At 46.8% G+C, this 21,697-nt stretch overlaps 1 protein-coding gene across 1 annotated transcript in view; it reads left to right on the top strand.

The window, feature by feature from the left end:
- Pmfbp1 (polyamine modulated factor 1 binding protein 1) overlaps nucleotides 1-21,697 on the top strand; it is a 47,347-nt gene that overhangs the window by 16,236 nt on the left and 9,414 nt on the right. Inside the window, exons 3-13 of the mRNA XM_052166696.1 lie at nucleotides 104-352; nucleotides 3,159-3,380; nucleotides 9,452-9,622; nucleotides 10,142-10,252; nucleotides 13,960-14,086; nucleotides 14,172-14,329; nucleotides 15,953-16,193; nucleotides 18,635-18,824; nucleotides 18,982-19,135; nucleotides 20,064-20,231; nucleotides 20,498-20,635. Coding sequence (XP_052022656.1) covers nucleotides 104-352; nucleotides 3,159-3,380; nucleotides 9,452-9,622; nucleotides 10,142-10,252; nucleotides 13,960-14,086; nucleotides 14,172-14,329; nucleotides 15,953-16,193; nucleotides 18,635-18,824; nucleotides 18,982-19,135; nucleotides 20,064-20,231; nucleotides 20,498-20,635 — 1,929 coding nt within the window. The remainder of the gene's footprint in view (nucleotides 1-103; nucleotides 353-3,158; nucleotides 3,381-9,451; nucleotides 9,623-10,141; nucleotides 10,253-13,959; nucleotides 14,087-14,171; nucleotides 14,330-15,952; nucleotides 16,194-18,634; nucleotides 18,825-18,981; nucleotides 19,136-20,063; nucleotides 20,232-20,497; nucleotides 20,636-21,697) is intronic.

The raw sequence follows: 21,697 nt of genomic DNA, 5'->3' as shown, positions 1-21,697 counted from the left end.
GTGAACACATCAAAGCCAAAGAGTGGCTGCGTGGCCTTCTTAGGCCTTAGAGTGGCCTCTGTGGCCTTCTAACCCTCTTCTGTATATCCTGTCTGTGCTACAGAACAAGAAGCAAGCCCAGACGTTAGTATTCACGGATAACCAGATGGACTTCAGGTCCAATAAGCAGTATCATCTCAGGCAACTCCAGCAACTGAAGAAGAAGCTGCTGACCCTTCAGCAGGAGCTGGAGTTCCGCACCCAGGAGCTGCAGGCTTCCTACTGCTCTCTCCTGCAATACCAGTCGCTCCTGGAGAAGCAGACTTCTGATCTTCTTGTTCTTCACCATCACTGCAAACTTAAGGAAGATGAGGTATCCTGAGATTAACCTTTGATGCGCCCCAGGTTGCCCTTGTACCTAACAAAAGCCAAGCACTGCATTTCATAGGGAGGGCTTTGCACTACCTTGAGTGGGCTTAAGAGCCTTCCCTCTTTAGTTCATGACCAGAATGAAGGTTAGCAAAGGGAAACGAAAGGGAAACTGGCATGACTCAGTCAACATAAACAGTGTTAATGTGAATGGGGTGTGAGGTGTAGGGTTTGTGTACATACATGTAGCATGAGAGGCCGTCCTCTCCATATTGTTATGGCTGTTAAAATTCAAGAGACTCCAGGTCTCTCAGAGAGAGAGAAAAAAAAGCAAAAGGCCCATTAAATCAAGTATTTTTAGGAAAGTCAGCTGCACAGATGGTAAGAGGCCCAGCCCCTGGTCAAGCACTGGTTCTAAGCGGTTACCGAGCGCCATTTTGTTTCTTTGAGCTAGAGAAAGCCTTAGAGACTTAGCACATTCTGGACATTCACTTATATTGATGCTCCAGGGAAATGTTTTTCTTTTTTAAAGCAAGGACCAGCATGCCTATGAAATCCCAAGTAAATTCCAAAGACCCACAGAACTGAGATGGGTTTAGCAGGAGGGCTGCAGACAGACTTAGCACTGTGTTCTAAGTAATAGGGCAGGCAGGGCTCATGTGTGTGCCTTCCCCTGACAGTTGCCTCTTTTAGGCTTAACAAAATCTCTGAGGAGTATTTTAGACAGTGTTTTTGCTGAAAGACTAACTCCAGGGACTTTAAAGGGGGCCTTACAGGGAGTATAGAAAATTCTTTAAAGGGCAGAGTGTAGCCTTGAAGGAGTTTGCTGGAACTAACTGGGAGGGAAAGGGAGAAAGGTGATCCCACAAAATGCCATTTGGGGGAAGTCTGTGAGCTTCAACTGTGGTTTAATAAAGCTCTTAAGTGTTCAGACTGGCTGTTCTCTCCATCCTAAGCCAGAGTCCGCTTGGGGAAAGGAACCCCTAAGTTAGATTGGATGCTACTTAGCAACATGGACCAGAAAGAGCCATTACTGATAGTCAGAGATGGGTGACCTGTTGCTGTTATGGCAACTGCACGTATCACTACAGACCTAAAGTCTGTCTTTTAGCTTCTATCACCACATCCACCCAAGCCATCCATTCCCTCAGTCACCCGAGGTGTCTGCCAGAACTCTAGCAATCACATCCTTATTCCAAATACCTCAGGTGAAAGGGAAGATGGGAAGAAAGTAACACGCCAAAAGTTACACACTCACACACACACACACACACACACACACACACACACACACATGCACTCCACATGACTACAGCTAGTTTCTAAGAAGCCAAGTCTAAATCAAATAAATGCTCAGCTGCTAGGAGAGAGGATAGGATATGGCACCGTGGTCACTGCCAGACCTCAATCTGAGAAAGCACTGCAAAATGTATTCTAAACATTCTACCAACCTCTCAATGCCATTAACACAGAAGCATGGCATGCCTGTCCAAGGCTGGGCTCTGCCAACAGCAGACCCTAAGATGAGCATATGAGCACAGGAAGTGGTTCTAAGAAGCACGAGGAGGTGTGGTCAAGAAGGGCAAATCCCGAATGAAGTGGATTACCTGCTCTAGGCAAATGGGGGTTCAAGCCCTGGGGATCTCTGGACGATGTTGTGGACCATTCTTCAGAGCAAACTTTCCAATCCAATACCACTCCTGGTATTCACTCCTGGGGACACTCACTCAGCAACTTGTCTCACCTCCTCTATCTGTCCCTTCTGGTGCAAAGAGCAAGCAGCCAAACATTCTTATAGTTGGAATGGTCTGTGTGCAAAGAAATAGTGAATCCTTAGAGCTCACTGTCTATAGGAATCTTTGGACCAATGTAAATAGACACCCACAGAGCTGGTCCTATACACACACTGCATATAGATACACGTGTATGTGCATGCGTGTACATGAATATGTTTAAAAAGTATGCTCTAGTATGTGGGACCAACTCTTCCTGCTATAATACATGAATATCAAATGCCCCTCTCCTTCTGCCCTAAGAGATGCCTTAAACTAAATGGTCCTTTCCTGAGAGGAATCTCAGATGGGAAGCAGTTGGTTTAGCCAGCTTAATGAATGGGCCGATTTCTGTCGAGAGTCGAGCAGTTTGAAGCAACATGAAGCCTTCCATGGGGATGTTCCTCTTCACTCTTTGAACACATATAACCGGACACGCAGTTTAGCACGCTCGACCACATACAGTCATTTGCTAATTTAAAATCTAGTCTCCTCGACATTTTGAGAGAGGTGAGGCTGTGTCTCCTATAATCTATCTCATCCAGTGTGATGCTCCAGAACATCTTAGAGATTCCTGTCAGGAGATGACAGATTAGAAAACTCATTTGCATAACAATCGCACACATCTCAGAGGAACTGGATCGTGGCCCCTCTCTGTCTCTTGGGAATTTGCTGACGTGGAACTGTGTTCATGTGAGATTCCATGCTTTCCAAATGAGATCTCTAGAGAGTGTCCAGGAAAGAAAGGGGCATGGGCATTCCAAGGTCTTTCAGTACAGGGAATGGCTCAAACCCCATTCCTGTTAATCATCAGGTGTCTATTCAGAGAGAATGGGAGAAGATACTAAATAGGACATCCTGTTTAGTTTTTTAGTCATTTACAGTCTGACACTGGACCAGGGCCCTTAGACCAGCACTGTACTTAAATGCTGTTGATTTAGGCTTATAGTTCAGATGTGCTCGATACGGGCTCTCATGGTCTTATCCATGCGGGCTGTTTGCATGGCTGCAGTGTGCTTCCCCCTCCTGCACTAACAGGTCATTCTCTACGAGGAGGAGATGGGAAATCATAGTAAGAGCATTGGGGAGAAACTCCATCTGGCGCAAGAGCAGCTTGCCTTGGCGGGGGACAAGATTGTCTCCCTAGAAAGGAGCCTAAACCTCTACAGGGACAAGTACCAGACGTCCCTGAGCAACATAGAGTTACTGGAGTGCCAAGTGAAGATGCTGGAGGGGGAACTCAGCGGACTCATTGGTCAGGTAGGACCTAAGCCACACCCCTTAGCCAGGAGCTGCAGCAGGCAGACGTTTCTCCGGTGGTTCCCTCTACGGGTTCATTCAATCCCTAGAACTACACAATAAGTTCAAGGCAGTTTCACAAGACCCATCCCATCTCAGAAACAGGGGTGGGTGAGAGAAGGAGAGAGACTGCTACATCAAAGGATGTGCACATTTTGAGTGATTGTCATGGAAACCAAAATGGTTCTACCGTACAATACTTTTACCAGCAATAATTAATAATTTTTCTGATCCTTCTAAGTTGTGTTAAACTGAAGGGTAGGGCAAGGAATACTTTCTCTCAGTGCAATCCTCATTCTCCCTTAATCCTGATAGAAGTCAATTGAGTTCTCCAGAAAAAGGCCCAGGTAGATTTGCATGCAGTGTTTGTAGACAGAGATCTTGTCATTAGCCTGCAAGAGAAAGTGGAGCAAAGTTTAAGTTACACAAAGAGGAAAACTACCCTGCAGTCTCCCAAAGGCCTTGGCCTACTCCAAAGAGAGACGGGGAGCTTCAGAAAGTCCCAGAGCTGGGGTTGAGGAAAAGGATGCCTTCCACCTGCATGTTATCACCCACCAAGTGAGGGCTGTCCCTTTGTGACTTGGGCAAAGCACTTTACTTCAAGGACCAGGAAAGGCCCTTGCATGGCCTGGTGCTAACAGCAGCCCTTGCCACAGCTAGACAAGAATCCCTAGGAGGCTTTTCACTACCAACAGGATCTGGTTTCCACTGAATTAGTAGTTTTAATCCTCTTGTATTGACTTACGGGAGCTTCTTAATATCTACAATAAAAATTCTTTGCTCTGTTGAAAGTATTCCCCGCCGCCCATGGCATTTCACTTGGCTTTATTCACGACGGTTTTTACCACGCGAAAGTTTTAAACATCCGTGGAGCCGAACCCTCACACCCCTATAGATTCCAGGCTTTACATCATGCTTTGGAAGGTCTCCTCGACGCCCAAGATCATAAAACGTTTTTTTTTTTATTAGTTTTGTAAGTTTTCCATTTTATTTGTCTTTAGTTTTCAGTCCATATGTGCATAGGAAATGAGATGTGGCTTTAATTTATACTCGTGTATGTGGCTCTCCTGGGGTCCCCAAACCATTCCCAACCCTCCCCCACTTGCAGGAGCCCTGCAGAGGTACACAAGATTCTCAGGACCCCCCCCCCCTTATTTGCCTTCCTCCTACCTGTGACAGGGCTTCTCAGGGACTGTGACTGACAGCCTGTTGACAAGGGTACCTTGTAGCCCCTCGTCCTTCACTGTGTGCTTTCAACTTTCCTCAAGCATCCTTGGACTTCTTGATGAAATTCACATGGACGATGTCTAATGCTCACATTATATATTACTGTGGGAGATTAGCAAGCCCTGACTAGCATGAAGTGTTATGATTTTATTCATTTGTTTTCGTTGAGGGTTTTACACTTTCCTTTATAGGCCTGGTTTCATGAATAGGAATTCCTGTTTTGCTTTGAGATAGGGTCTCACTATGCAGTCCTGGCTAGTCTGGAACTTTCTTAAAAAAAAAAAAAAGATGTATTTATTATTATATCTAAGTACACTGTAGATGTCTTCAGATGCACCAGAAGAAAGCGTCAGATCTCTTTACGGATGGTTGTGAGCCACCATGTGGTTGCTGGGATTTGAACTCAGGATCTTCAGAAGAGCAGCCAGTGCTCTTAACTGCTGAGCCATCTCTCCAGCCCCAGAGTCTGGAACTTTCTGTCTATAACAGGATGGTCTTAAACTCACAGAGCTCTTCCTGCATCTGCCTAAGTACTGACTGAATATGCTACTATGTCCAGCCTGAAGAGGGACTTCTATACGTTTAATCTTAAGAATTATAGAGGCTGAAGAGGTGGGTCAGCAGTTAGGAGCACTAACACCAGCTGCTCTTACAGAGGACCCAGATTCGATTCCCACCACCTGCAACTGTAACTCCATTTCCCGACATCTGACACCCTCTTTTGTCCTCATCAGGAACTGCAAACAAAGGTGCACAGATACACATGCAGGCTAAACACATACATACTTTAAAAAAAATGATTACTGGTGTACAGAAGAATTTATGTCTTACCAGACACTTTACCAAGCTTCCTTGCTAGATTTGTGACTGAACATCACGGGATTTTTTTTCCTAAATTTCACTTTTATTTTCAAATTTTTCTCAAGTCGGGTGTGGTGGTACACTCCTTTAATCTAGCACTTTGGAAGCAGAGGCAGGTGTATCTCCTCAGTTGGAAGCCAGCTTGGTCTACATAGTGAGTTCAGGGACAGCCAGAGCTATATGGTGAGACTGACTCAAAGGGAGAGAAAAGGGAGGCGGGGCTTACTAGCTTTCATCTGGTCTCATTGGACAGAGCTGCCTGTCAGAGAATCCTCCTTCTTAGATCTCACCACTAAGCACAAACCCATTCTTTTGCTAATAAGCGTCTCTCAAGTCGAAGGTATGACTGACTATTTATGTCACTGCCAGACATGGGGACACATGCTTATAATTCCAACACTTGAGAGGCTGAGGAAGGGGGCAGGGATATAAATTCAAGGCCAACCAGGGATACAAAGGAAATTCAAAGCCAGCTTAGGCTACACCTGTCCTTTAACACAATGGATAATGTCTTCATATTAATAAATTTCCATATACAAAATAATCCTGTATTTGTGGAATAAATTCTACTTGATCATGATGTCACTTTTAAAACTTTTTTTTTGTTAAAGTTAAAGAAACAAGATTAGTTTGACAGTTTAAATTTCTATTTAGTGACATGACTATCTGTCTACCTTTATTGTTTGCTGGGAATTAAACCCAGGGCCTTGCACATAGTAGGCAAGAACTCTCCACCTGAGCTCTGACCCCAGACCCTTGTGCTCCCGTGTCTGATGTATGCAAACCCATGATAAGTGTGGAGGTTTCTGCATTTTCCTAAGGCTTCAGAACAGTTCCCATAGCATAGGAAACGGCTGTTTCTTTAGGATGGCAAACAGCTCCAGCGTTTGCCTCTCCTTGTGCCTAGCTGGGTCTCTACCCAACCCACATTCTCAGACTTTCCTTTTTCCTATAATAATTTCTTCTTAATTCTTTCAAAAATGGTTGTGAAGGGCAAGCTTTTTCAATATTTTCCTCTCTGTCCAAAGAGCATTTGGGCATAATCTCGAAGGCTAGCCAGCTGGATGTACAAACTGACCAAATCATCTTCCCTGGGGTCTCTGAAAGCCTTGCAGCACTGCTGTGTTGCTCAAGGACCAAAGCCCAGCAGGTGATGCCAATCTCTATCCTGTGTTTCAGCAGTCATAGGTCATCTCTTTTCCCTGGTCCCGAGGGGTGGGGAGGCAGGGCAAACTAAAGATGTTTTCATTTAGTCTTTATCACACCTCTCAAGCTTAACAGACTTTTCATCCAAAGAACTATATACTCAAGAATTTTTCTTTTATGATTTAACTCAATTTCCACTTTTATTCTATAGTATGGAGATGATGTTAGAACCTATAGGTGTTTTCTTGCTGTGTCTTCAGTTTTCTATTTGGTTTTCCAACCCTTCACCTCTTGTATGCTAAATTATTTACATGAGCATCGGATGTGATCAACTCTGGGTTTCTGGTCTGACCTTTCTCCATCTTGCTCAGGCGTAGCTTTCACGCCCAGTGAACACGAATTTATTTCTGACTTTGCCTGGAATTAGAGTGCTTTGGGAGTTAGGGAAACAAGCTTAGTGGAGACAAGACTCACCATCCACACTAGAACTCTGAGCTATTTTAACTATGTGCCTCGGTTTCCCTGTTACTAGCATGGGCTGATGACAAAATGAATAGTGAACTTCATGCATGATTTTAACTGCCTATGGAAAATCTTTAGATATAGCTAGAAGTGAGGAGGTAGCTCAGTCAGAAAGGCACCTGCCTTGCAAACACAAAGACCTGAGTTCAATTCCCCAAATCTCACATAAAAAGGCTGAGTGTGGTGGTGCTTGCTTGCGATCCCAGCACGGGGGATCAGAGACAGAAAGATCCCCGTGGCTTCCTGACCAACCACTCTAACCAATGAGACCCTATCTCAAAGGAGGTGGGAAGCGTTCCTAAAGGTGACCCCTGAAGTTTTCCTCTGGCCACCACACACACTTGCTAGAAGGATCCTCTCTGAAAACTGGAGAGAGTACAGGGCTAGAGGTAGGTGTCAAAGAGAAATACACACTTGTCAACAAGGTGTCGGTATAAAGAGTAGACAGACACAATGTTTCTTTAATTTGAAAGTAATTTAAGAACAAGATAGACTGGGCTGGAAATACGGCTTGGTGGTTAAGATCATTGACGGCTCTTCCAGAGGTCCTGGGTTCAATTCCCACATAGTGGCTCACAACCATCTGTAATGGAATCTGATGCCCTCTCCTGGTGTGTCTGAAGATAGCAACAGTGTACATAAAATCAATCACTTTTTAATACAAGAATAAGATAGACTTGGAGGAGACAGCTCAGTAAAGTACTTAATCTGCAAGCATGATGACCCAGGTTTGATTCCCAGAAGTTGAGTGAAAAAGTCAACCTTGAAAGTATTCTTTTGCCGGGTGGTGGTGGCGCACACCTTTGACCCAGCACTTGGGAGTCAGAGGCAGGCAGATTTCTGAGTTCGAGGCCAGCCTGGTCTACAAAGTGAGTTCCAGGACAGCTGGAGCTACACAGAGAAACCCTGTCTGGGTTGGGGGGGGCGGGGGGGAAGTATTCTTGTAATCCAGCATTGAGGAAAGAGAGAGACAGGAAAATCCCTGGAGCTGGCTGGTCAGTCAGTCCAGCCAGATCAGTGAGCTGTGGGCTCAGGATAAAACTCTGTCTCAGAAAATAAACCAAGGAACAATTGAGGAAGACACCCGGTGGTGACCTCTGGTCTCCACACACATGAGCATACACAGGCATATATCTGCATGCATGCACACATGCACACAGAGAGAGAGGAGGGAGGACTACAACAGATCTATCAATAACAGTATGGGAAATATCCTCAGCAAGGTATCACATGAGAACATCATTAGACAGCTTGCAGCGACACTCATTGGTAAAAAGGAAACTATCCAGCTATGTCTGGAACATCAATTCACAGCTACCAACATCACTGGTAACACAGGGCGCCACAGGAGTCGCAGAGACACGGATGCATGCTCTTGAGGACTGGTAGGAACTTTCATCTTGATTCTGCACTGGTTGATCTATTTTTTTTCTTCTGATGAGGACATTCTGCTAACTGAAAGTGAACATACACTTTTAGGGCATGAGTCTACTTAGAACCATAACTTTTATTCTCCTGTAGTAGTTGTCTCTGGGGCTTACTGCCTCAGTCTGCTAACCTAAGCCTAGGCCTGGAAGTTTCTATCCTCCATACAATCTTATCTAGACCTAGACGTTTTCAGCCTCTCAGATTTGCCCCCGAGTAAGCTCACCCTTCCTTGTTCTTTCTGGACTCTGGCTGGTTCAACTCAGCTGCTCTGGCACAAACTCCTCTCCGGGCTGTTTGATTCAATCTGGCTTCTTTCTCTGGGCCTCTCGTGAATTGCTCTGCTTGGCCTGATACTAACTTTGGAAATCTGTTCTAGTCTTCTGGCTCCTTCTCGTTCTCTGGCTCGTTCTGTCTTCACCTCTGTTTAGCTCGTTCTTACTCTGTCACCTGTCTCCCTACAACTGTCCTTGTAAAACTGCCTCTTTCTTTCCCTGCCTCTCTGCACTGCCCCTTAAGTAGCTTCTCCTTCCTCTCTCTTGAGAGTCAGGCTCATCCTATTCTGTTAAATCTTTCTCTGATTCATCATTTTGTCTGCCTCTCAATTAAACGTCACTTTCAAGCACAGGTGCTTCCTTCTACAAATTATACCTCCATTGTTTGGGATTAAAGATTGGCCCTAAGGGAATTAAAGGTGTGTGCTAAGGCAGGACTCTACTAGCTATTTGTTTCTGTTTTTTACAGTAAATAGCACAAACTTTGGGTTCACAGTGTGATCAACATCTAGTAAGACTCTGAGATTGACTTGAAGATTTCAAACAAAGCCAATTCATTATTTTTAAATGTCCCAGGACCCTGAAAACAAAGGGGATCACCCGAAGGTTCGCATCTACACTTCTCCGTGCGTGATTCAAGAGCATCAGGAGACCCTGAAGCGACTGTCTGAAGTCTGGCAAAAGGTTTCTGAACAGGACGACCTCATCCAGGAGCTTCGGAATAAACTGGCCTGCAGCAACTCTTTGGTACAAGCCTCCCTTTGGAACACTGTCCCGCTAGAGTCCCCATAGAGCCGTGAGAAGGCGGGGGGCACCTAATCTCTTTAGCCAAGACTCCTCAAATATCACAAAAATGTGACCCTGTCTCTTGATCATATTTTTTGTAGCATGTGTGCTCACCATATTCAATATTCTAAAGAGATACGGCAAACACAAATTTTGTGTTCCTTAGCGATCACTCTCGGCCACTGGTAAATTAGACAAGTTTCCCACAGCCTCCCCTAAGCCTGCTTCCTAAAGCAAACATCACAACGCATGGAAGTCCAGAAAGGATCCAAAAGGAGGCCACTGGCAGAAGCAAGGCAAACCACTCTGTATGATTTAAACAAGACTAAGAGCTTAATCCCCTCTCCATCCCAAGCCCACTAGAAGGGCACTGTGAATTATACAGTTATACCAAAAATCTATGCTGCAGGGAGGAGCCCACTGCCAACCCGGGTGTGTGTTACTGATCGAGCACCCTGACTGGCCTGCAATCTCTTGCAGGTTCTGGAGCGTGAGGAAGCTTTGATAAAATTACAAGCTGAGTTTGCTTCCTACACAGCCACCCACAGGCATCCCCCTACCTCCTCAGAAGACTGTGAAGACATCACAAAGGTAAGGGTTCCTTTGCTTCTCTGTGGGATTAGACTGAGGGAGATTGCTTTTGGGTTTCTCTGGTTGTTTTATTTATTTATTTGGTTGGTTGGTCGGTCGGTTGGTTATTTGCTTAGATAGTATGTTTGTAAGTGTTCTGTATTTGTGTAATCTTGGCCAGCCCTGCCAAAAACAATACTGTGGATAATGTACTCCAGCCCCAAAGACTGTGGCACTGTTAGGCAGTCTGTAGAACTTGCCCACCTTCTAATCCACTTCTAAGGTTACATCCTAGCAGGATAGCATTCCTGTTGGCTTGACAGATTCAGACTCTACAAACTCATAGAATCTGTCTAGGGATGAAAATATGGAGAAAGTTATCAATACAAACCCATCAGTCTTTTTCTTTCTTATTCTGTAACATCAAAGCAGTATCAAAACTTGGCCTAAGGAAATGACTCTGCGCTTAAGAGCTCTCAAGTTACAAAGGACCCAAGTTTAATTCCCAGCACCGATATCAGATGGCTTATAACCTCCAGTAACTTCAGCTATATGAGTGTAACCCCGACAGGGGCTGGCATGCACGAGCACTTACCCACACACAAACTCACATGCATGTATGTAAAATATTTGTAGAAGAGCCATTGCAGGTTGATTCTAATAATAAACAGGAAGTTAAGCCATGTAAAGAAATCTGGAGTGTTGATGAACCAGTAGTCAAAATATAGACCCAGAGGTGAGTTCTTAAGTCAGTCATGCCTAAACATTAGGTCTATGACAAAACCAGCTTGAATGATAATTAGGAGAATGCATGCAAGCTTGCATAGGTTTGAATGGAGATGGAGCACACAGTAAAAACAGACAGGGCTAAGAAAGGAAACAACACACAAGCTCTCTAAGGGGACCTCTAGTGGTCAGGCAGACTCTTCAAGACTTTGCAATCCCAGTTCAGATGACTGTAGCATGGATACTGAGCTTTGAGGATCATCTTTGGAATGACGTATGTCATCCCTGTTTGTTGAAATGGTCACATCTGGACCTGCAACACCACCTCATGTATGACAAGACTTTTCCTGGGGAAACACAATATATGCATCTCATCTGGACATCTTAGTCCAGATAGAAAAAAAAATATCAACAAAAACTGTAAAAGATTGACACCACTAATGTACATCTTGGTGAGCTAATGCATTCTTTTAGGGTTTACTCACCAGAATATGGGTAAGGGGTGACTTCCAGAAGCAGAAATGTCTCAAAGATAGCTGGTCCCCAAAGCCCACCCCAGCATGGCTGACTGCTCACAAAAGCTGGGGACCTGAAGCACAATGCACAGGCTGCAGGCAGCTCAGCAGGTTGGAGAGTGTCCTTTTCAGGGGAGTCAGCTGATCTATACATCTTGCAGATATCTCTGCTTCTTCCAGGCAGCCGGTCTGACCTCAAGGTCTTTGCAGGTTGTCCTGTCTAAGAGAGACAGACTCTCAGCTGCCTTTTTTACTTTCTCTGGCAGGGAAGGGCCTGGTGAATCTGGTCAGTTTCAGGGACTGACATTCAGAAACTATTTTGAGTTGCTTATTTTCTGTTTTAAGAAGCTTCTCTGCAGGATGAAATTATTCCATCTCAGAGGAAACAGCTACACAACATCATCTCATCAATAGCCACTTTGAAATAATGCCTGCTTCTCTGAGAGAGAGAGAGAGAGAGAGAGAGAGAGAGAGAGAGAGAGAGAGAGAGAGAAACACTATGTATTATTTTTCTCATTACTGTGACCTGGCAAGGCACACCTTAAGGGAAGAAGGGTTTATTTTGGCCCACACATTGAGGATCCTTGTGGCAGTGAGTCCTGGTGGCAGGAGCTTGGGTGGCTGGTCACATTTATCCACCATCAGGGAGAAGAGAAAGATGAACATTGGTGCCTAGCTTGCTTTCTCTTTTGCATTCACTCCAGAAACCAGCCCAACATTCACGGTGGGTCGGTCCGCCATCTTAACTGATCCTTTCTGAAAACAGTCGTATAGACACACCCAGAGGTTTCTAAGTCTTATCAAGCTGACACAAAGATTAGCCTTAACAATCTTCCTCCCACCATTTTGTATTTCCTACCCAAAACTTCCCCCAGCTGATGTCCTGTCTGTACATCATCTCCTCCCAGAAACTTCTCCTTCCCACAGTTGGCACAGGTTGCTGTAAGTCCTTGAACCCCCACAGTGCCCACACAGGGTCACCGGGTGACTGCCCTGCACTTCTCCAGCTGTCACCTCTGTCTTTAGGCTGCAGTTCTCCCTACGAACTTAAAAATCACCTAACAATTCCCTCATCACCCTGGATGCCAGGTGGTCCATTTCTAGCCTCAGCCCCACACCCTGCCTCCTCAGCACTGGGAAGGCAATGCCTTCTTTAGAATGAAAGGAAATATTTGAAGACACTCTGCTCCAAGCACAATGGGATGGACCAGAGCTCTTCATCTCTTCCTGCTCTTCCCCCACTGTTCCCATGGTAACCCCTGGAGCCTCCTCTCTGGCATCCATCTAGTTCCCTGTCCGTGGCCAGTCAGTCCCTATGTCAAAGCTCTCCTGTAGGTATCCCAGCATGCCTTCCCCAACCCTTCCCCAGTAAGTCCCTGTATGGAGATCCCCTTCCCAATGAGGTCAACCCACCATCCTATTTACAAAGGCAGTGCACGCCCTTCCCACCACACCCTGTGCACCCCACCACATTCACTTTGCTCTGTGGTGTCTTCCATGGCACTCGATGACCTCTGGCCAGCTCTGTGGGGCATTTTTATCATCCCTGTCTCTCACTGCTAAAGACCAGCTTCCCCAGGCAAGGACCTGTGTCTGTGTTCTATGCCCCACTGTCCCTGGTACCTAGGATGGTTCCTAGCTGGAAACTCTATTAGATATTTTTGCCAGGATGGCATTCTGTGTGAGCATCGTAAGTCTTCCATTCCCTCTTAAGATGAGTTATTTTAAATGTCAGATTGCGATAACAAACACATGGTTAGTATAGTCACAAGATTAGGCAACAGTTACTATTGTCTGAGTCTAGAATATTTTCGTCACCCCTGAGGAACTCCAACCACTAGTTGTCTTTTCCCTGTGTCCTCACTGGCCTCTCGGGACACTCTCTTCTCTGCTGTCTGTCCCCAGGTGATTGTACTGTGGACATTTTGCCTTAGAGGAAGCAACCTTAACAAAGGGGTTAACGAGATGCTTTCTATGCAAGTGTGGGTGCTTGACGTTGGCACCAAGCACTCATACAAAAAAACTCAATATGACGTTACATGTCTGATCTCAGAGCTGAGGAAGCAGAGACAGGTCCTGGGAACAAGTCTAGCCAAGGGGGTGAGATTCAGCGAGAGACCCTGTCTCAAAAACAAACAAACAAGGTGGAGAATGACTGAGAAAGACACAGGACATCAGCCTCTTGTGTGTGCACACATACAAACAGGTGCCTGCACACACATGCACACACTGAAGAAATAGAAAACATGGATGGAAGGAAGGAACAAAGGGAGGGAGGGAGGGAGGAAAGGAGGGAGAGAAGAAAGGAGGGAGGGAGGAAAAGAGGGAGGGAGGAAAGGAAGGAAGGGATGGAGGGAGGAAGGGAGAAAATGGAGGGAAGAAGGGAGGGAAGGAAGAATAGAGGGAAGAAGGGAAGTAAGGCATGGAGGGAGGGAGGAGTTGGTTCCTTTGCCCTCCCATCCTGCTCTGCTTCCTTCCCACACTTAGATCCTGAAGCACCTGCAAGAGCAGAAAGACAGCCAGTGCCTGCATGTGGAAGAGTGCCAGAACCTTGTGAAGGACCTCCGCACAGAGCTGGAAGCTGTGTCAGAGCAGAAGAAAAAGATCATGAAAGGTAAAAGAGAACTGTGAGCCACAGCCAGGGAGTGGGAGGGCACCCTGCCTCTGATGGGTAAGCAGCGCTGTCTCACCCACACTAGACATGATGAAGCTGGAGCTAGACCTGCACGGGCTGCGGGAAGAGACGTCATCCGTCATCGAGAAGAAGGACAAGGAGACTGTCTTCCTGCAGTACCGGCTGCAAGATCTGCAGCAGCAGTACACAGAGTCACAGAAGCTGTCCCTAAAGAAGGACAAGGTGAGCTTAGCCCTCCGTGGGTCCTGACTGGAACCACCAAAGCAGCCAAGCATGAAGCCAGTCTTGGCCAGAATCTCCCCTGCCTTATGTGGCTGCCATAGAGACCAAGGACTCCTCCAGCTGGGCTTCCCTCTCAGAACTTTCTTTGGCATTTCCAGTAACAAATGAGAACTGGGTATGAAGCTGGGCATGGTGGTGTGTATGCCTGTGATCCCAGCATTTGGGAGGCCATTGCAGGAAGATTACAAGTTCGGGGCCAGCCTAGGCTCCATAATGATCCTGTGTCAAAAACAAATCACGCTAGAAGAGGGGAAATCATTTGAAATGTAAATAAATTATATCGAATAATAAAAAAAAAAACAAATCACATGTTCACACACAAAAATTCACAATTGTCTTTTGCATATATAAGTCGTATTTCAAATTTGCATATGAAATGTTAGTGGAGTCATTGTTGTGGCCTATGAGGTCTGCCGTCATCATTATAAATGTGTTCCTGGAACCAGTTGCCAAGAACGGGAAGATTTTGAAATTAGTATAAGCCTTGATGGTCAGCACAATCCAGACCCTGTACTTTCCTCGGTGCTATGAAAAATAACACAGTCGATTTTTCATCATTAAATCCCCTTGTGTTAAAATAAGGCTGAAACCCACCACCAGCCAAAATAGAAGCATCCAGAAAAGTGGATCATAAAAAAATATTTAAAAAAAGCAAGGAGACTGTAGATAACATTCTTTCATCACTCTTGGGTGCTTACAACATGCTAAACACAGGTCTACACCCTGGCACACACACCACGAAACATGCTACCACCCCGGCCTCACTGCACTCACACCCTATGTTGCATAGGGAAATGGTACCAGCAAGTAACAAAATTAGCATGTCAATCCTGAAAGAGCTGCAGTGGAGACTGACCAATCCCTGAAACGAATGTCATCCCTGTTTGTTGAAATGGTAGTAGTCGCATCCAGACCTACAACACCACGTGCTGTGTGACAAGGCTTTTCCTGGGGAGACACAACATACATACCTCATCTGGACATCTTAATCCAGATAGATAACCATTGATGAAAGTGTAGACACCACCAAGATCCAGCTTGGTGAGCCAGTGCTTGGTGGCTGTTGTTCTGGGTTGGCCCCATGGTGTAATGGCTAATATTCTGAGAGAGAGCTGAAGGCAGGGGTCTTAAGAAAGAACAGTCCAGACAGAGGGCCCAACAAGCACTGAGAGCTTGCAGGTCCAGGAGGCTAACTGAAGCTGTGACGGGTAAGGGCTCCTGGATGCAAAACCAGACAGGCAGCCTAAGTAGGACCAAACCATGAGCCTCCTGGGATGTGGCTTTAAAGACTTGGGCCTTTTTCTAAGTAGGGCTGGATAGAGCCAGCAGAGGGTTTTGAACACAGGTAGCTCTGGCTTGTACTCTGAAAGTTCCCATCTGGCTGCTTTAGTAAAAATATAGCCTGAGGAAACCCAAAATGGTAGCAAGGAGCACATTTAGAAGCTTCATGGGACATCCCAGCCCTGCATGCCAGCAGCGTGCACGAAGATTCCGTATAACTTGTAACGGGACCAGGGGCTGGTACCCGGCCCTCTCCCAGCATCCTTTCTTTGACACCCTCAGTTGCTCCAAGACAAGGATGAGAGGCTGCATGAGCTGGAGAAGAATCTGGCACAGATGCAGAACACCCTCAGGGAGAAAGACATGGAGCTGGAGAAGCTACAGAGCACGACGAAAGAGCTGGACGCAAACCTCCAAGAAGTGAGGCAGAGCACATCCAAAACAGACGGTGAGGCCCTGCGGGCCGAGATCCAGAAGCTGAAGGAGACTCTTGAGGAGGCCAAGGAGCAGCTGAAGGTGTCAGGTGAGGCCCAGGCTCATACGGCCCCGCCACACTTCCAACCCTCTCCTCTCCACGACCTCACGGCTTTATCTTGGAACTCCCAGCAGTTCCCTTAGCAATCCTGTATTAGTTTGGGTTCTCTAGAGTCACAGAACGTATGGGCAATCTCTATATAGTTAGGGAATTTGTCGATGACTTACAGTCTATAGTCCAACTTCCCAACAATGGTCAGCAGCAGCTGTGGATGGAAGTCCAAGGATCTAGCAGTTGCTCAGTCCCAGAAGGCAAGCAGGCAAGGAAGAGTAAGCCTTCCTTCTTCCAATGTCCTTACATAGAGCTCCAGCAGAGGGTGTAGCCCAGATTAAAGGCTGTAGGTCTCCAGCAGAGGGTGTGGCCCAGATTAAAGGCGTGTGCTCCATGCCTTTAATCCCAGAAGATCTTGAACTCAGAGATCTCCTTGTCTTAATCTTCTGGAATTCATAGCCACTATGCTTCAAGATCTCCATGCCAAGATCCAGGTCAGAAACTTATATCTCTGAGCCTCCAGATTAGGATCATAGTTGAGCCTTCCAATTCTAGATTGTAGTTCATTCCAGATATAGTCAAGTTGACAACCAGCAATAGCCACTACAAATCCTGGACTCTCACCTCTAAACCCTGGACCCCTCTGAAGCCCCCACTATAGCCTCCTGGTCCCATCATTCCCTCAGCCACCTTAGATGAGTGAATGCCCCAGAGAGGACAGGGCTCTGCACATGCTTCCTGACATAAAGTTTTGGCTCTGTCTTTTCCAAGCTGTTCACCACACATCTCATCTCATCTCCTTTTCAATCCTACCGACTCCGTTCAGTTTTCAAACACACTCTGTTTTGTAGCGTGTGCTCATCATCTCTGAGGAGACTGCTTTCTCCACTCACCAATCTATTCTCACCTTGGGTGGAAGTTTTCTTCGGGATGATGACAGTGTTTTGGGGTGATTTTGGTTTTGATTTTGGTTTCATTTCTTTTTTTTTTTTTTTCAAGACAGAGTTTCTCTGTGTAATAGCCCTGGCTGTCCTGGAACTGTCTTTGAAGACTAGGCTGGCCTCGAACTAACAAAGATCTGCCTGTCTCTGCCTCCTGAGTGCTGGGATTAAAGGCATGCACCGCTTCACCTGGTGCAAGGACAATGTTCTTATCTTGATAGTTATATAAGAGCATATAAAACTCTCTGCATTGGCCACTCCTCAGAAACTTTGCAGCTGTGATCAGCCCTGCCTTGGAAAGACAGCATCTCCTCAACACCCCACCTCCCCCTCAGCTCTTCCATACTGGAAAAGAATCTCTTCTGTGCTTTTTGTTTTTTTAATCTTCCTGACTCCTTTTTACAAAACTTACAATTCCGTCTTCAGTGACACCATCCTTCTTCCCAGTATACCAGACCAGGACACTTCCAGGAAGGAATGGGAGGATGGTGTTTAAACAAGAGTAGGGTGAGAAAGCACATTCAACCAAAACAAAACAAAAACAAAAACAAAACAAAAAAAACAGTTCAACCAGGCCTCTCCCCTCAGCGGAAGCAGGGGGATGGAAGGATACTGTTGGAAGTCTTCTCTTCTGTTTGTTTGTCTTTATTTATGTGAGACAGAGTCATACCACATGGCTTTGGCTGATCTAGAACTAGAACGCACTGTGTCGACCATGTTAGTCCCCCTAAAGCTCTCCCTGCCTCCAAATTACACCACCATGCCCAACTTGCACTAGGATTTTCCTACCGTGCTCTTTCCGGGTCTCTGGTTACTGCTTCTTCCAGTCTAAGCACTTCTCTCAGGCCGTTGTCAATCTTCTGATCGCCCCTCCCATTCTCCATCCCAGCTCAGCCAATCATCCCTCTCCTCTCCGGCAAGCTCTTCATGGCACATTTGTTCCAGTGACCCCCTTTCTTAGAATGGGTTCCTCCCCCTCCTAAGTCTGATCATCATCTCTCCCTCCTCACAAGTTCATCCACGGCTGTCAGGCCGCGTCCATGGGCAGGGTGAGCTTAACTCAGCAGAGTTCTCAGGCCAGCATGTAGCTTGGTGGTAGGACATATGCTTTGTATGGTGCTCGGTTCCCCCCCCCCAAAAAAAGTCAATAAATAACATTTCTGTATTCTATGTAATAGATGGGTAATCATCTGGTACTAAGCAGACTAAACTCCTTGAGGACTGGGATTTGTCCCCAATGACAGAGTGAGCTACACAGGAGATGCTGAACAGTTTCTAGCAATCCGTTTCAATTTAGTCAGAGAGGAATCCATGGCTAAAGGGTAGTTGACGACAGACAATTTAGCAGAACTCCTGATGGCATCAGGAGAGGTGAGGACAGGCCGAGAACGGAAGTATGTCACAGAATAAAAGAGTTAGTCTTCAGTGAGTCCTGACCCAGCCAGCATAATTCGATGCGCTCCCCCTCTCACACGGAGCCCTCCTTGGCTTCTTCAGATCAGAATCTAACCCAGTGTAAGGAGGAAGCACACCTCTCTGCAAGCAACCTAGAGGATGCTCATCGGAAGATCGAGAACTGCCTTCTCCAGGACAAGCGGAAGGAAGACATCATTAAGGATCTGCAGAGCCAAGTGCAGAAGCTGCAAAAGGAGTCTTCGGAAACTGAAGAGGAACGAAAACGCAACAGGTACCCCCACTCCGCCCCACCCCGCCCATCCCTCCCATCCCATCCCCCCACCCCCATCCCCCCATCTTCCCCACCCCCCACCCCCACCCCACCCCCATCCCCCACCCCCCACCCCCACCGCTGGCCCTGAAGCTCTTCCTATGATCCCTTCCTGTAGGCAACAGTTACAGGAACTGAGCTCAGAACTCAGTGAGGGCCAGAGAAGGCTTTCGAATGCGGAGAAGGAAAAGGCGCTGCTTCAGAAGACACTGAACGAGGATGAAAGGAAAATAGACGAGCTGCTTCACGGCACCAAAGTTTCTGAGCAAAAGGTGAGCGAGCAGGCGGGCAGCCTGTCCTGCCTGAGACCCAGTGGTTCAGTCTTTATCACTTTCCGGAATTTCTGTTAGACTGCTATGCCAGCCACTTACGAACCAGTCCCCGTGGCCAATAGTAGGTGTTTTCAAGGGTCATGTTTAAAAATAACCAGAGGACAATGCAGATTGTCACATTGGTCACTTGGCTGTAGTAAAACGACGGGGCCAAGGAAGTTTATTTGGGCTTATGTTGCAGTGGGTCTGAGTCCATTGTGAGGGGTTGAGGGGAAGGGAGGGAGAGGTTGGTAGGCATGCTGGCTGGAACAGGCTGCTCGGAGATCTCAACATGAACCACAAGCACAAAGCAGAAACAGGACAGGGCCTTAAACTCTCAAAGCCCGTTCCCAGTGACGTATATCCTCCAACAAGGCCACACCTCTGAATCTTCCCCTGAAAACAGCGCCAACACCCGGGTATTCAAATACCGGAGCCTGAGAAGGACCTTCTCATCCAAACCACCAGAGCTGGCTCATCCCTCTGCTTGCCCGCAGTAAATGCTCGCCTCCCAACCTAGACCCCGCCCCCAGCCTCCACAGCTCTTTTTCTGATGATCGCAAGGCTGCCTGTGTCCATCAACTCAGTCTCTGATCCCCCCAATGCATCCTTTCTGTGCTTTCTACGATTTGCTTTTTATTCAAAGAAGTTTATATGGGAAGCGTCGGTTCAATGGGCAGGAAGTCCGCCATTATAGCAACTGGACCCTTACATGCATTGGTTTAGCTAAGTTGTCACAGAGCATTATAGCAAAATGTCCCTCCCACATCGGCTGAGGCCCCCTCGTCTGTATAGAACTGTCTGGATTTCTTTCCCCAAATATAATAGTATGGAACTGTCTTTTTGTTTTTTGTTTTGTTTTGGTCCCCCCCCCCCCCCGCCCTTTCAGCAAAGGGAGCTAACTAACTCCATAAGGAAGCTAGAAGAGGAACTTGCGGAGATAAAAGGGCTCTTGGAGGAGAAACGGGAACAACTGCGGAAGAGCAAGGAACAGGAAAAGGCGCTGGAGGGAGAGATTGAGGCTCTGCGACAAGAAGCAAAAAAGAAAGAGAAGATGGTGAGAGACTGAAGATCAGACCATGCATGCCGGGTGGGGCTGGGGGGGAGGGGCGGGAGTCCAAGAGGGGGGCAGCCAGCCAGCCAGCCAGGGAGCTCAGCGCTTGCTCAGCAGAGGATGCTGAGAAGAGGACCAGTCAGGAGGAGAGGGAGAACTGAGGAGTCACAGGGCAGGGGAGGGGAGGGAACGGGCAGGGGAGGGAAGGAGTTTCAGATTAACCCTTTTCCGGTTCCGGGGGTGGGCTTCACTGTTTCATGGGTGGGCAGGCAAAGGAGCATTTGAGGAAACTGGAAGAGGAGAAGGAGAACCTCCAGACAGAACTGAACTCCTGTTCTTCACACCTGGACACCTCGCTCAACAAGTACAACAACTCCCAGAAGGTCATCCAAGAGCTCAACATGGAGGTGAGTCAAAGCAGCCCCAGCCGGCCGGGGAGGGGGACCCCTGACATCACACCCACCCTCTTCTCTCTGCCTTCACTGGCCACAGGCACCGAGGCCCTGGCAGCTCATCTCCTGTCTTTTAAAGGGTGACAGAGGTAGCTACAGACCCTGGTATCTGGGGTGGGGGAGAGGGAGGTTCTTTGGTAAGTAATAGGTTTCTTTTCGTACTTGGGGAACCCCTGCCTCAAACTACCTGGAATTTTCCACCAAATCGTCCAACGTTACAGACTAGACAAAGAACTCTGAATTCGTTGTTTGGAGCCACTTGAGAGAGAACATTCTCAAACCTAATTGGAAAGCACAGAAAATGTGCCGGGCGAGGGTCATTTGATTCTGGCTCCCGGTTCGTTACGCAGATGAAAGGCATGGGGCTGTGACATCTCCAGGAGCTGCCCTTGAATTCGTTCATTCTCTTTATGATGTCGGACCCTCCCTCTGTTTCCGTCTTAACAGAGTATATACATCACTGTGATCCCCCATTTACAAAGGAAAGAAAAGGCCGAATCCCAGGGCCACTAATTAGTAAGTGATGGGATGAACCGGTGTTTGAACCTGGATCATGCGACTCTAGTGTATGTCCTTTCTCTCCAGCACGCACGGTGATGCTTTCCCCAGCGGAATATATTAGACCTTTCTGGACAAGAAAAAAAAAAAGTACTTGGTACTTAGAAGACCAGTCTCTTGAGCTACAAATGAAAACCCAAGCCTCCCTTAATCTTTCATAATACAAAAAGATCTGAAATCGCAGGACGACTCTAAGCTTAAATTAAGCACTTCCCACAGCACTTTGTGACTCACTGTGGTAACAAAAAAGTCACTTGTCTGCGCTGGCAGTGGTGTGACCACCGGCCATATCTTGGCCCTGAGAACTGAGGAACTGACTTGTAATTAATACTCACTAACTCTGAGTTTACGCAGTGTACAGTCGCGGGTACTGCCATTCCTGGAGTCTTGTCCTCTGGGGCAGCAAATCTAGAGGTCTCAGTCATTTGGCTTCCTGAGAAGCCTCCTTCCATCTAAGGA

The sequence above is a fragment of the Apodemus sylvaticus genome, chromosome 21 (genome assembly GCF_947179515.1).
Source record: "Apodemus sylvaticus chromosome 21, mApoSyl1.1, whole genome shotgun sequence".
NCBI classification, from domain to species: Eukaryota; Metazoa; Chordata; class Mammalia; order Rodentia; family Muridae; genus Apodemus; species Apodemus sylvaticus.
Note: the sequence above shows the minus strand (reverse complement) of the source record. Positions and strands in the feature narration are given on the sequence as shown.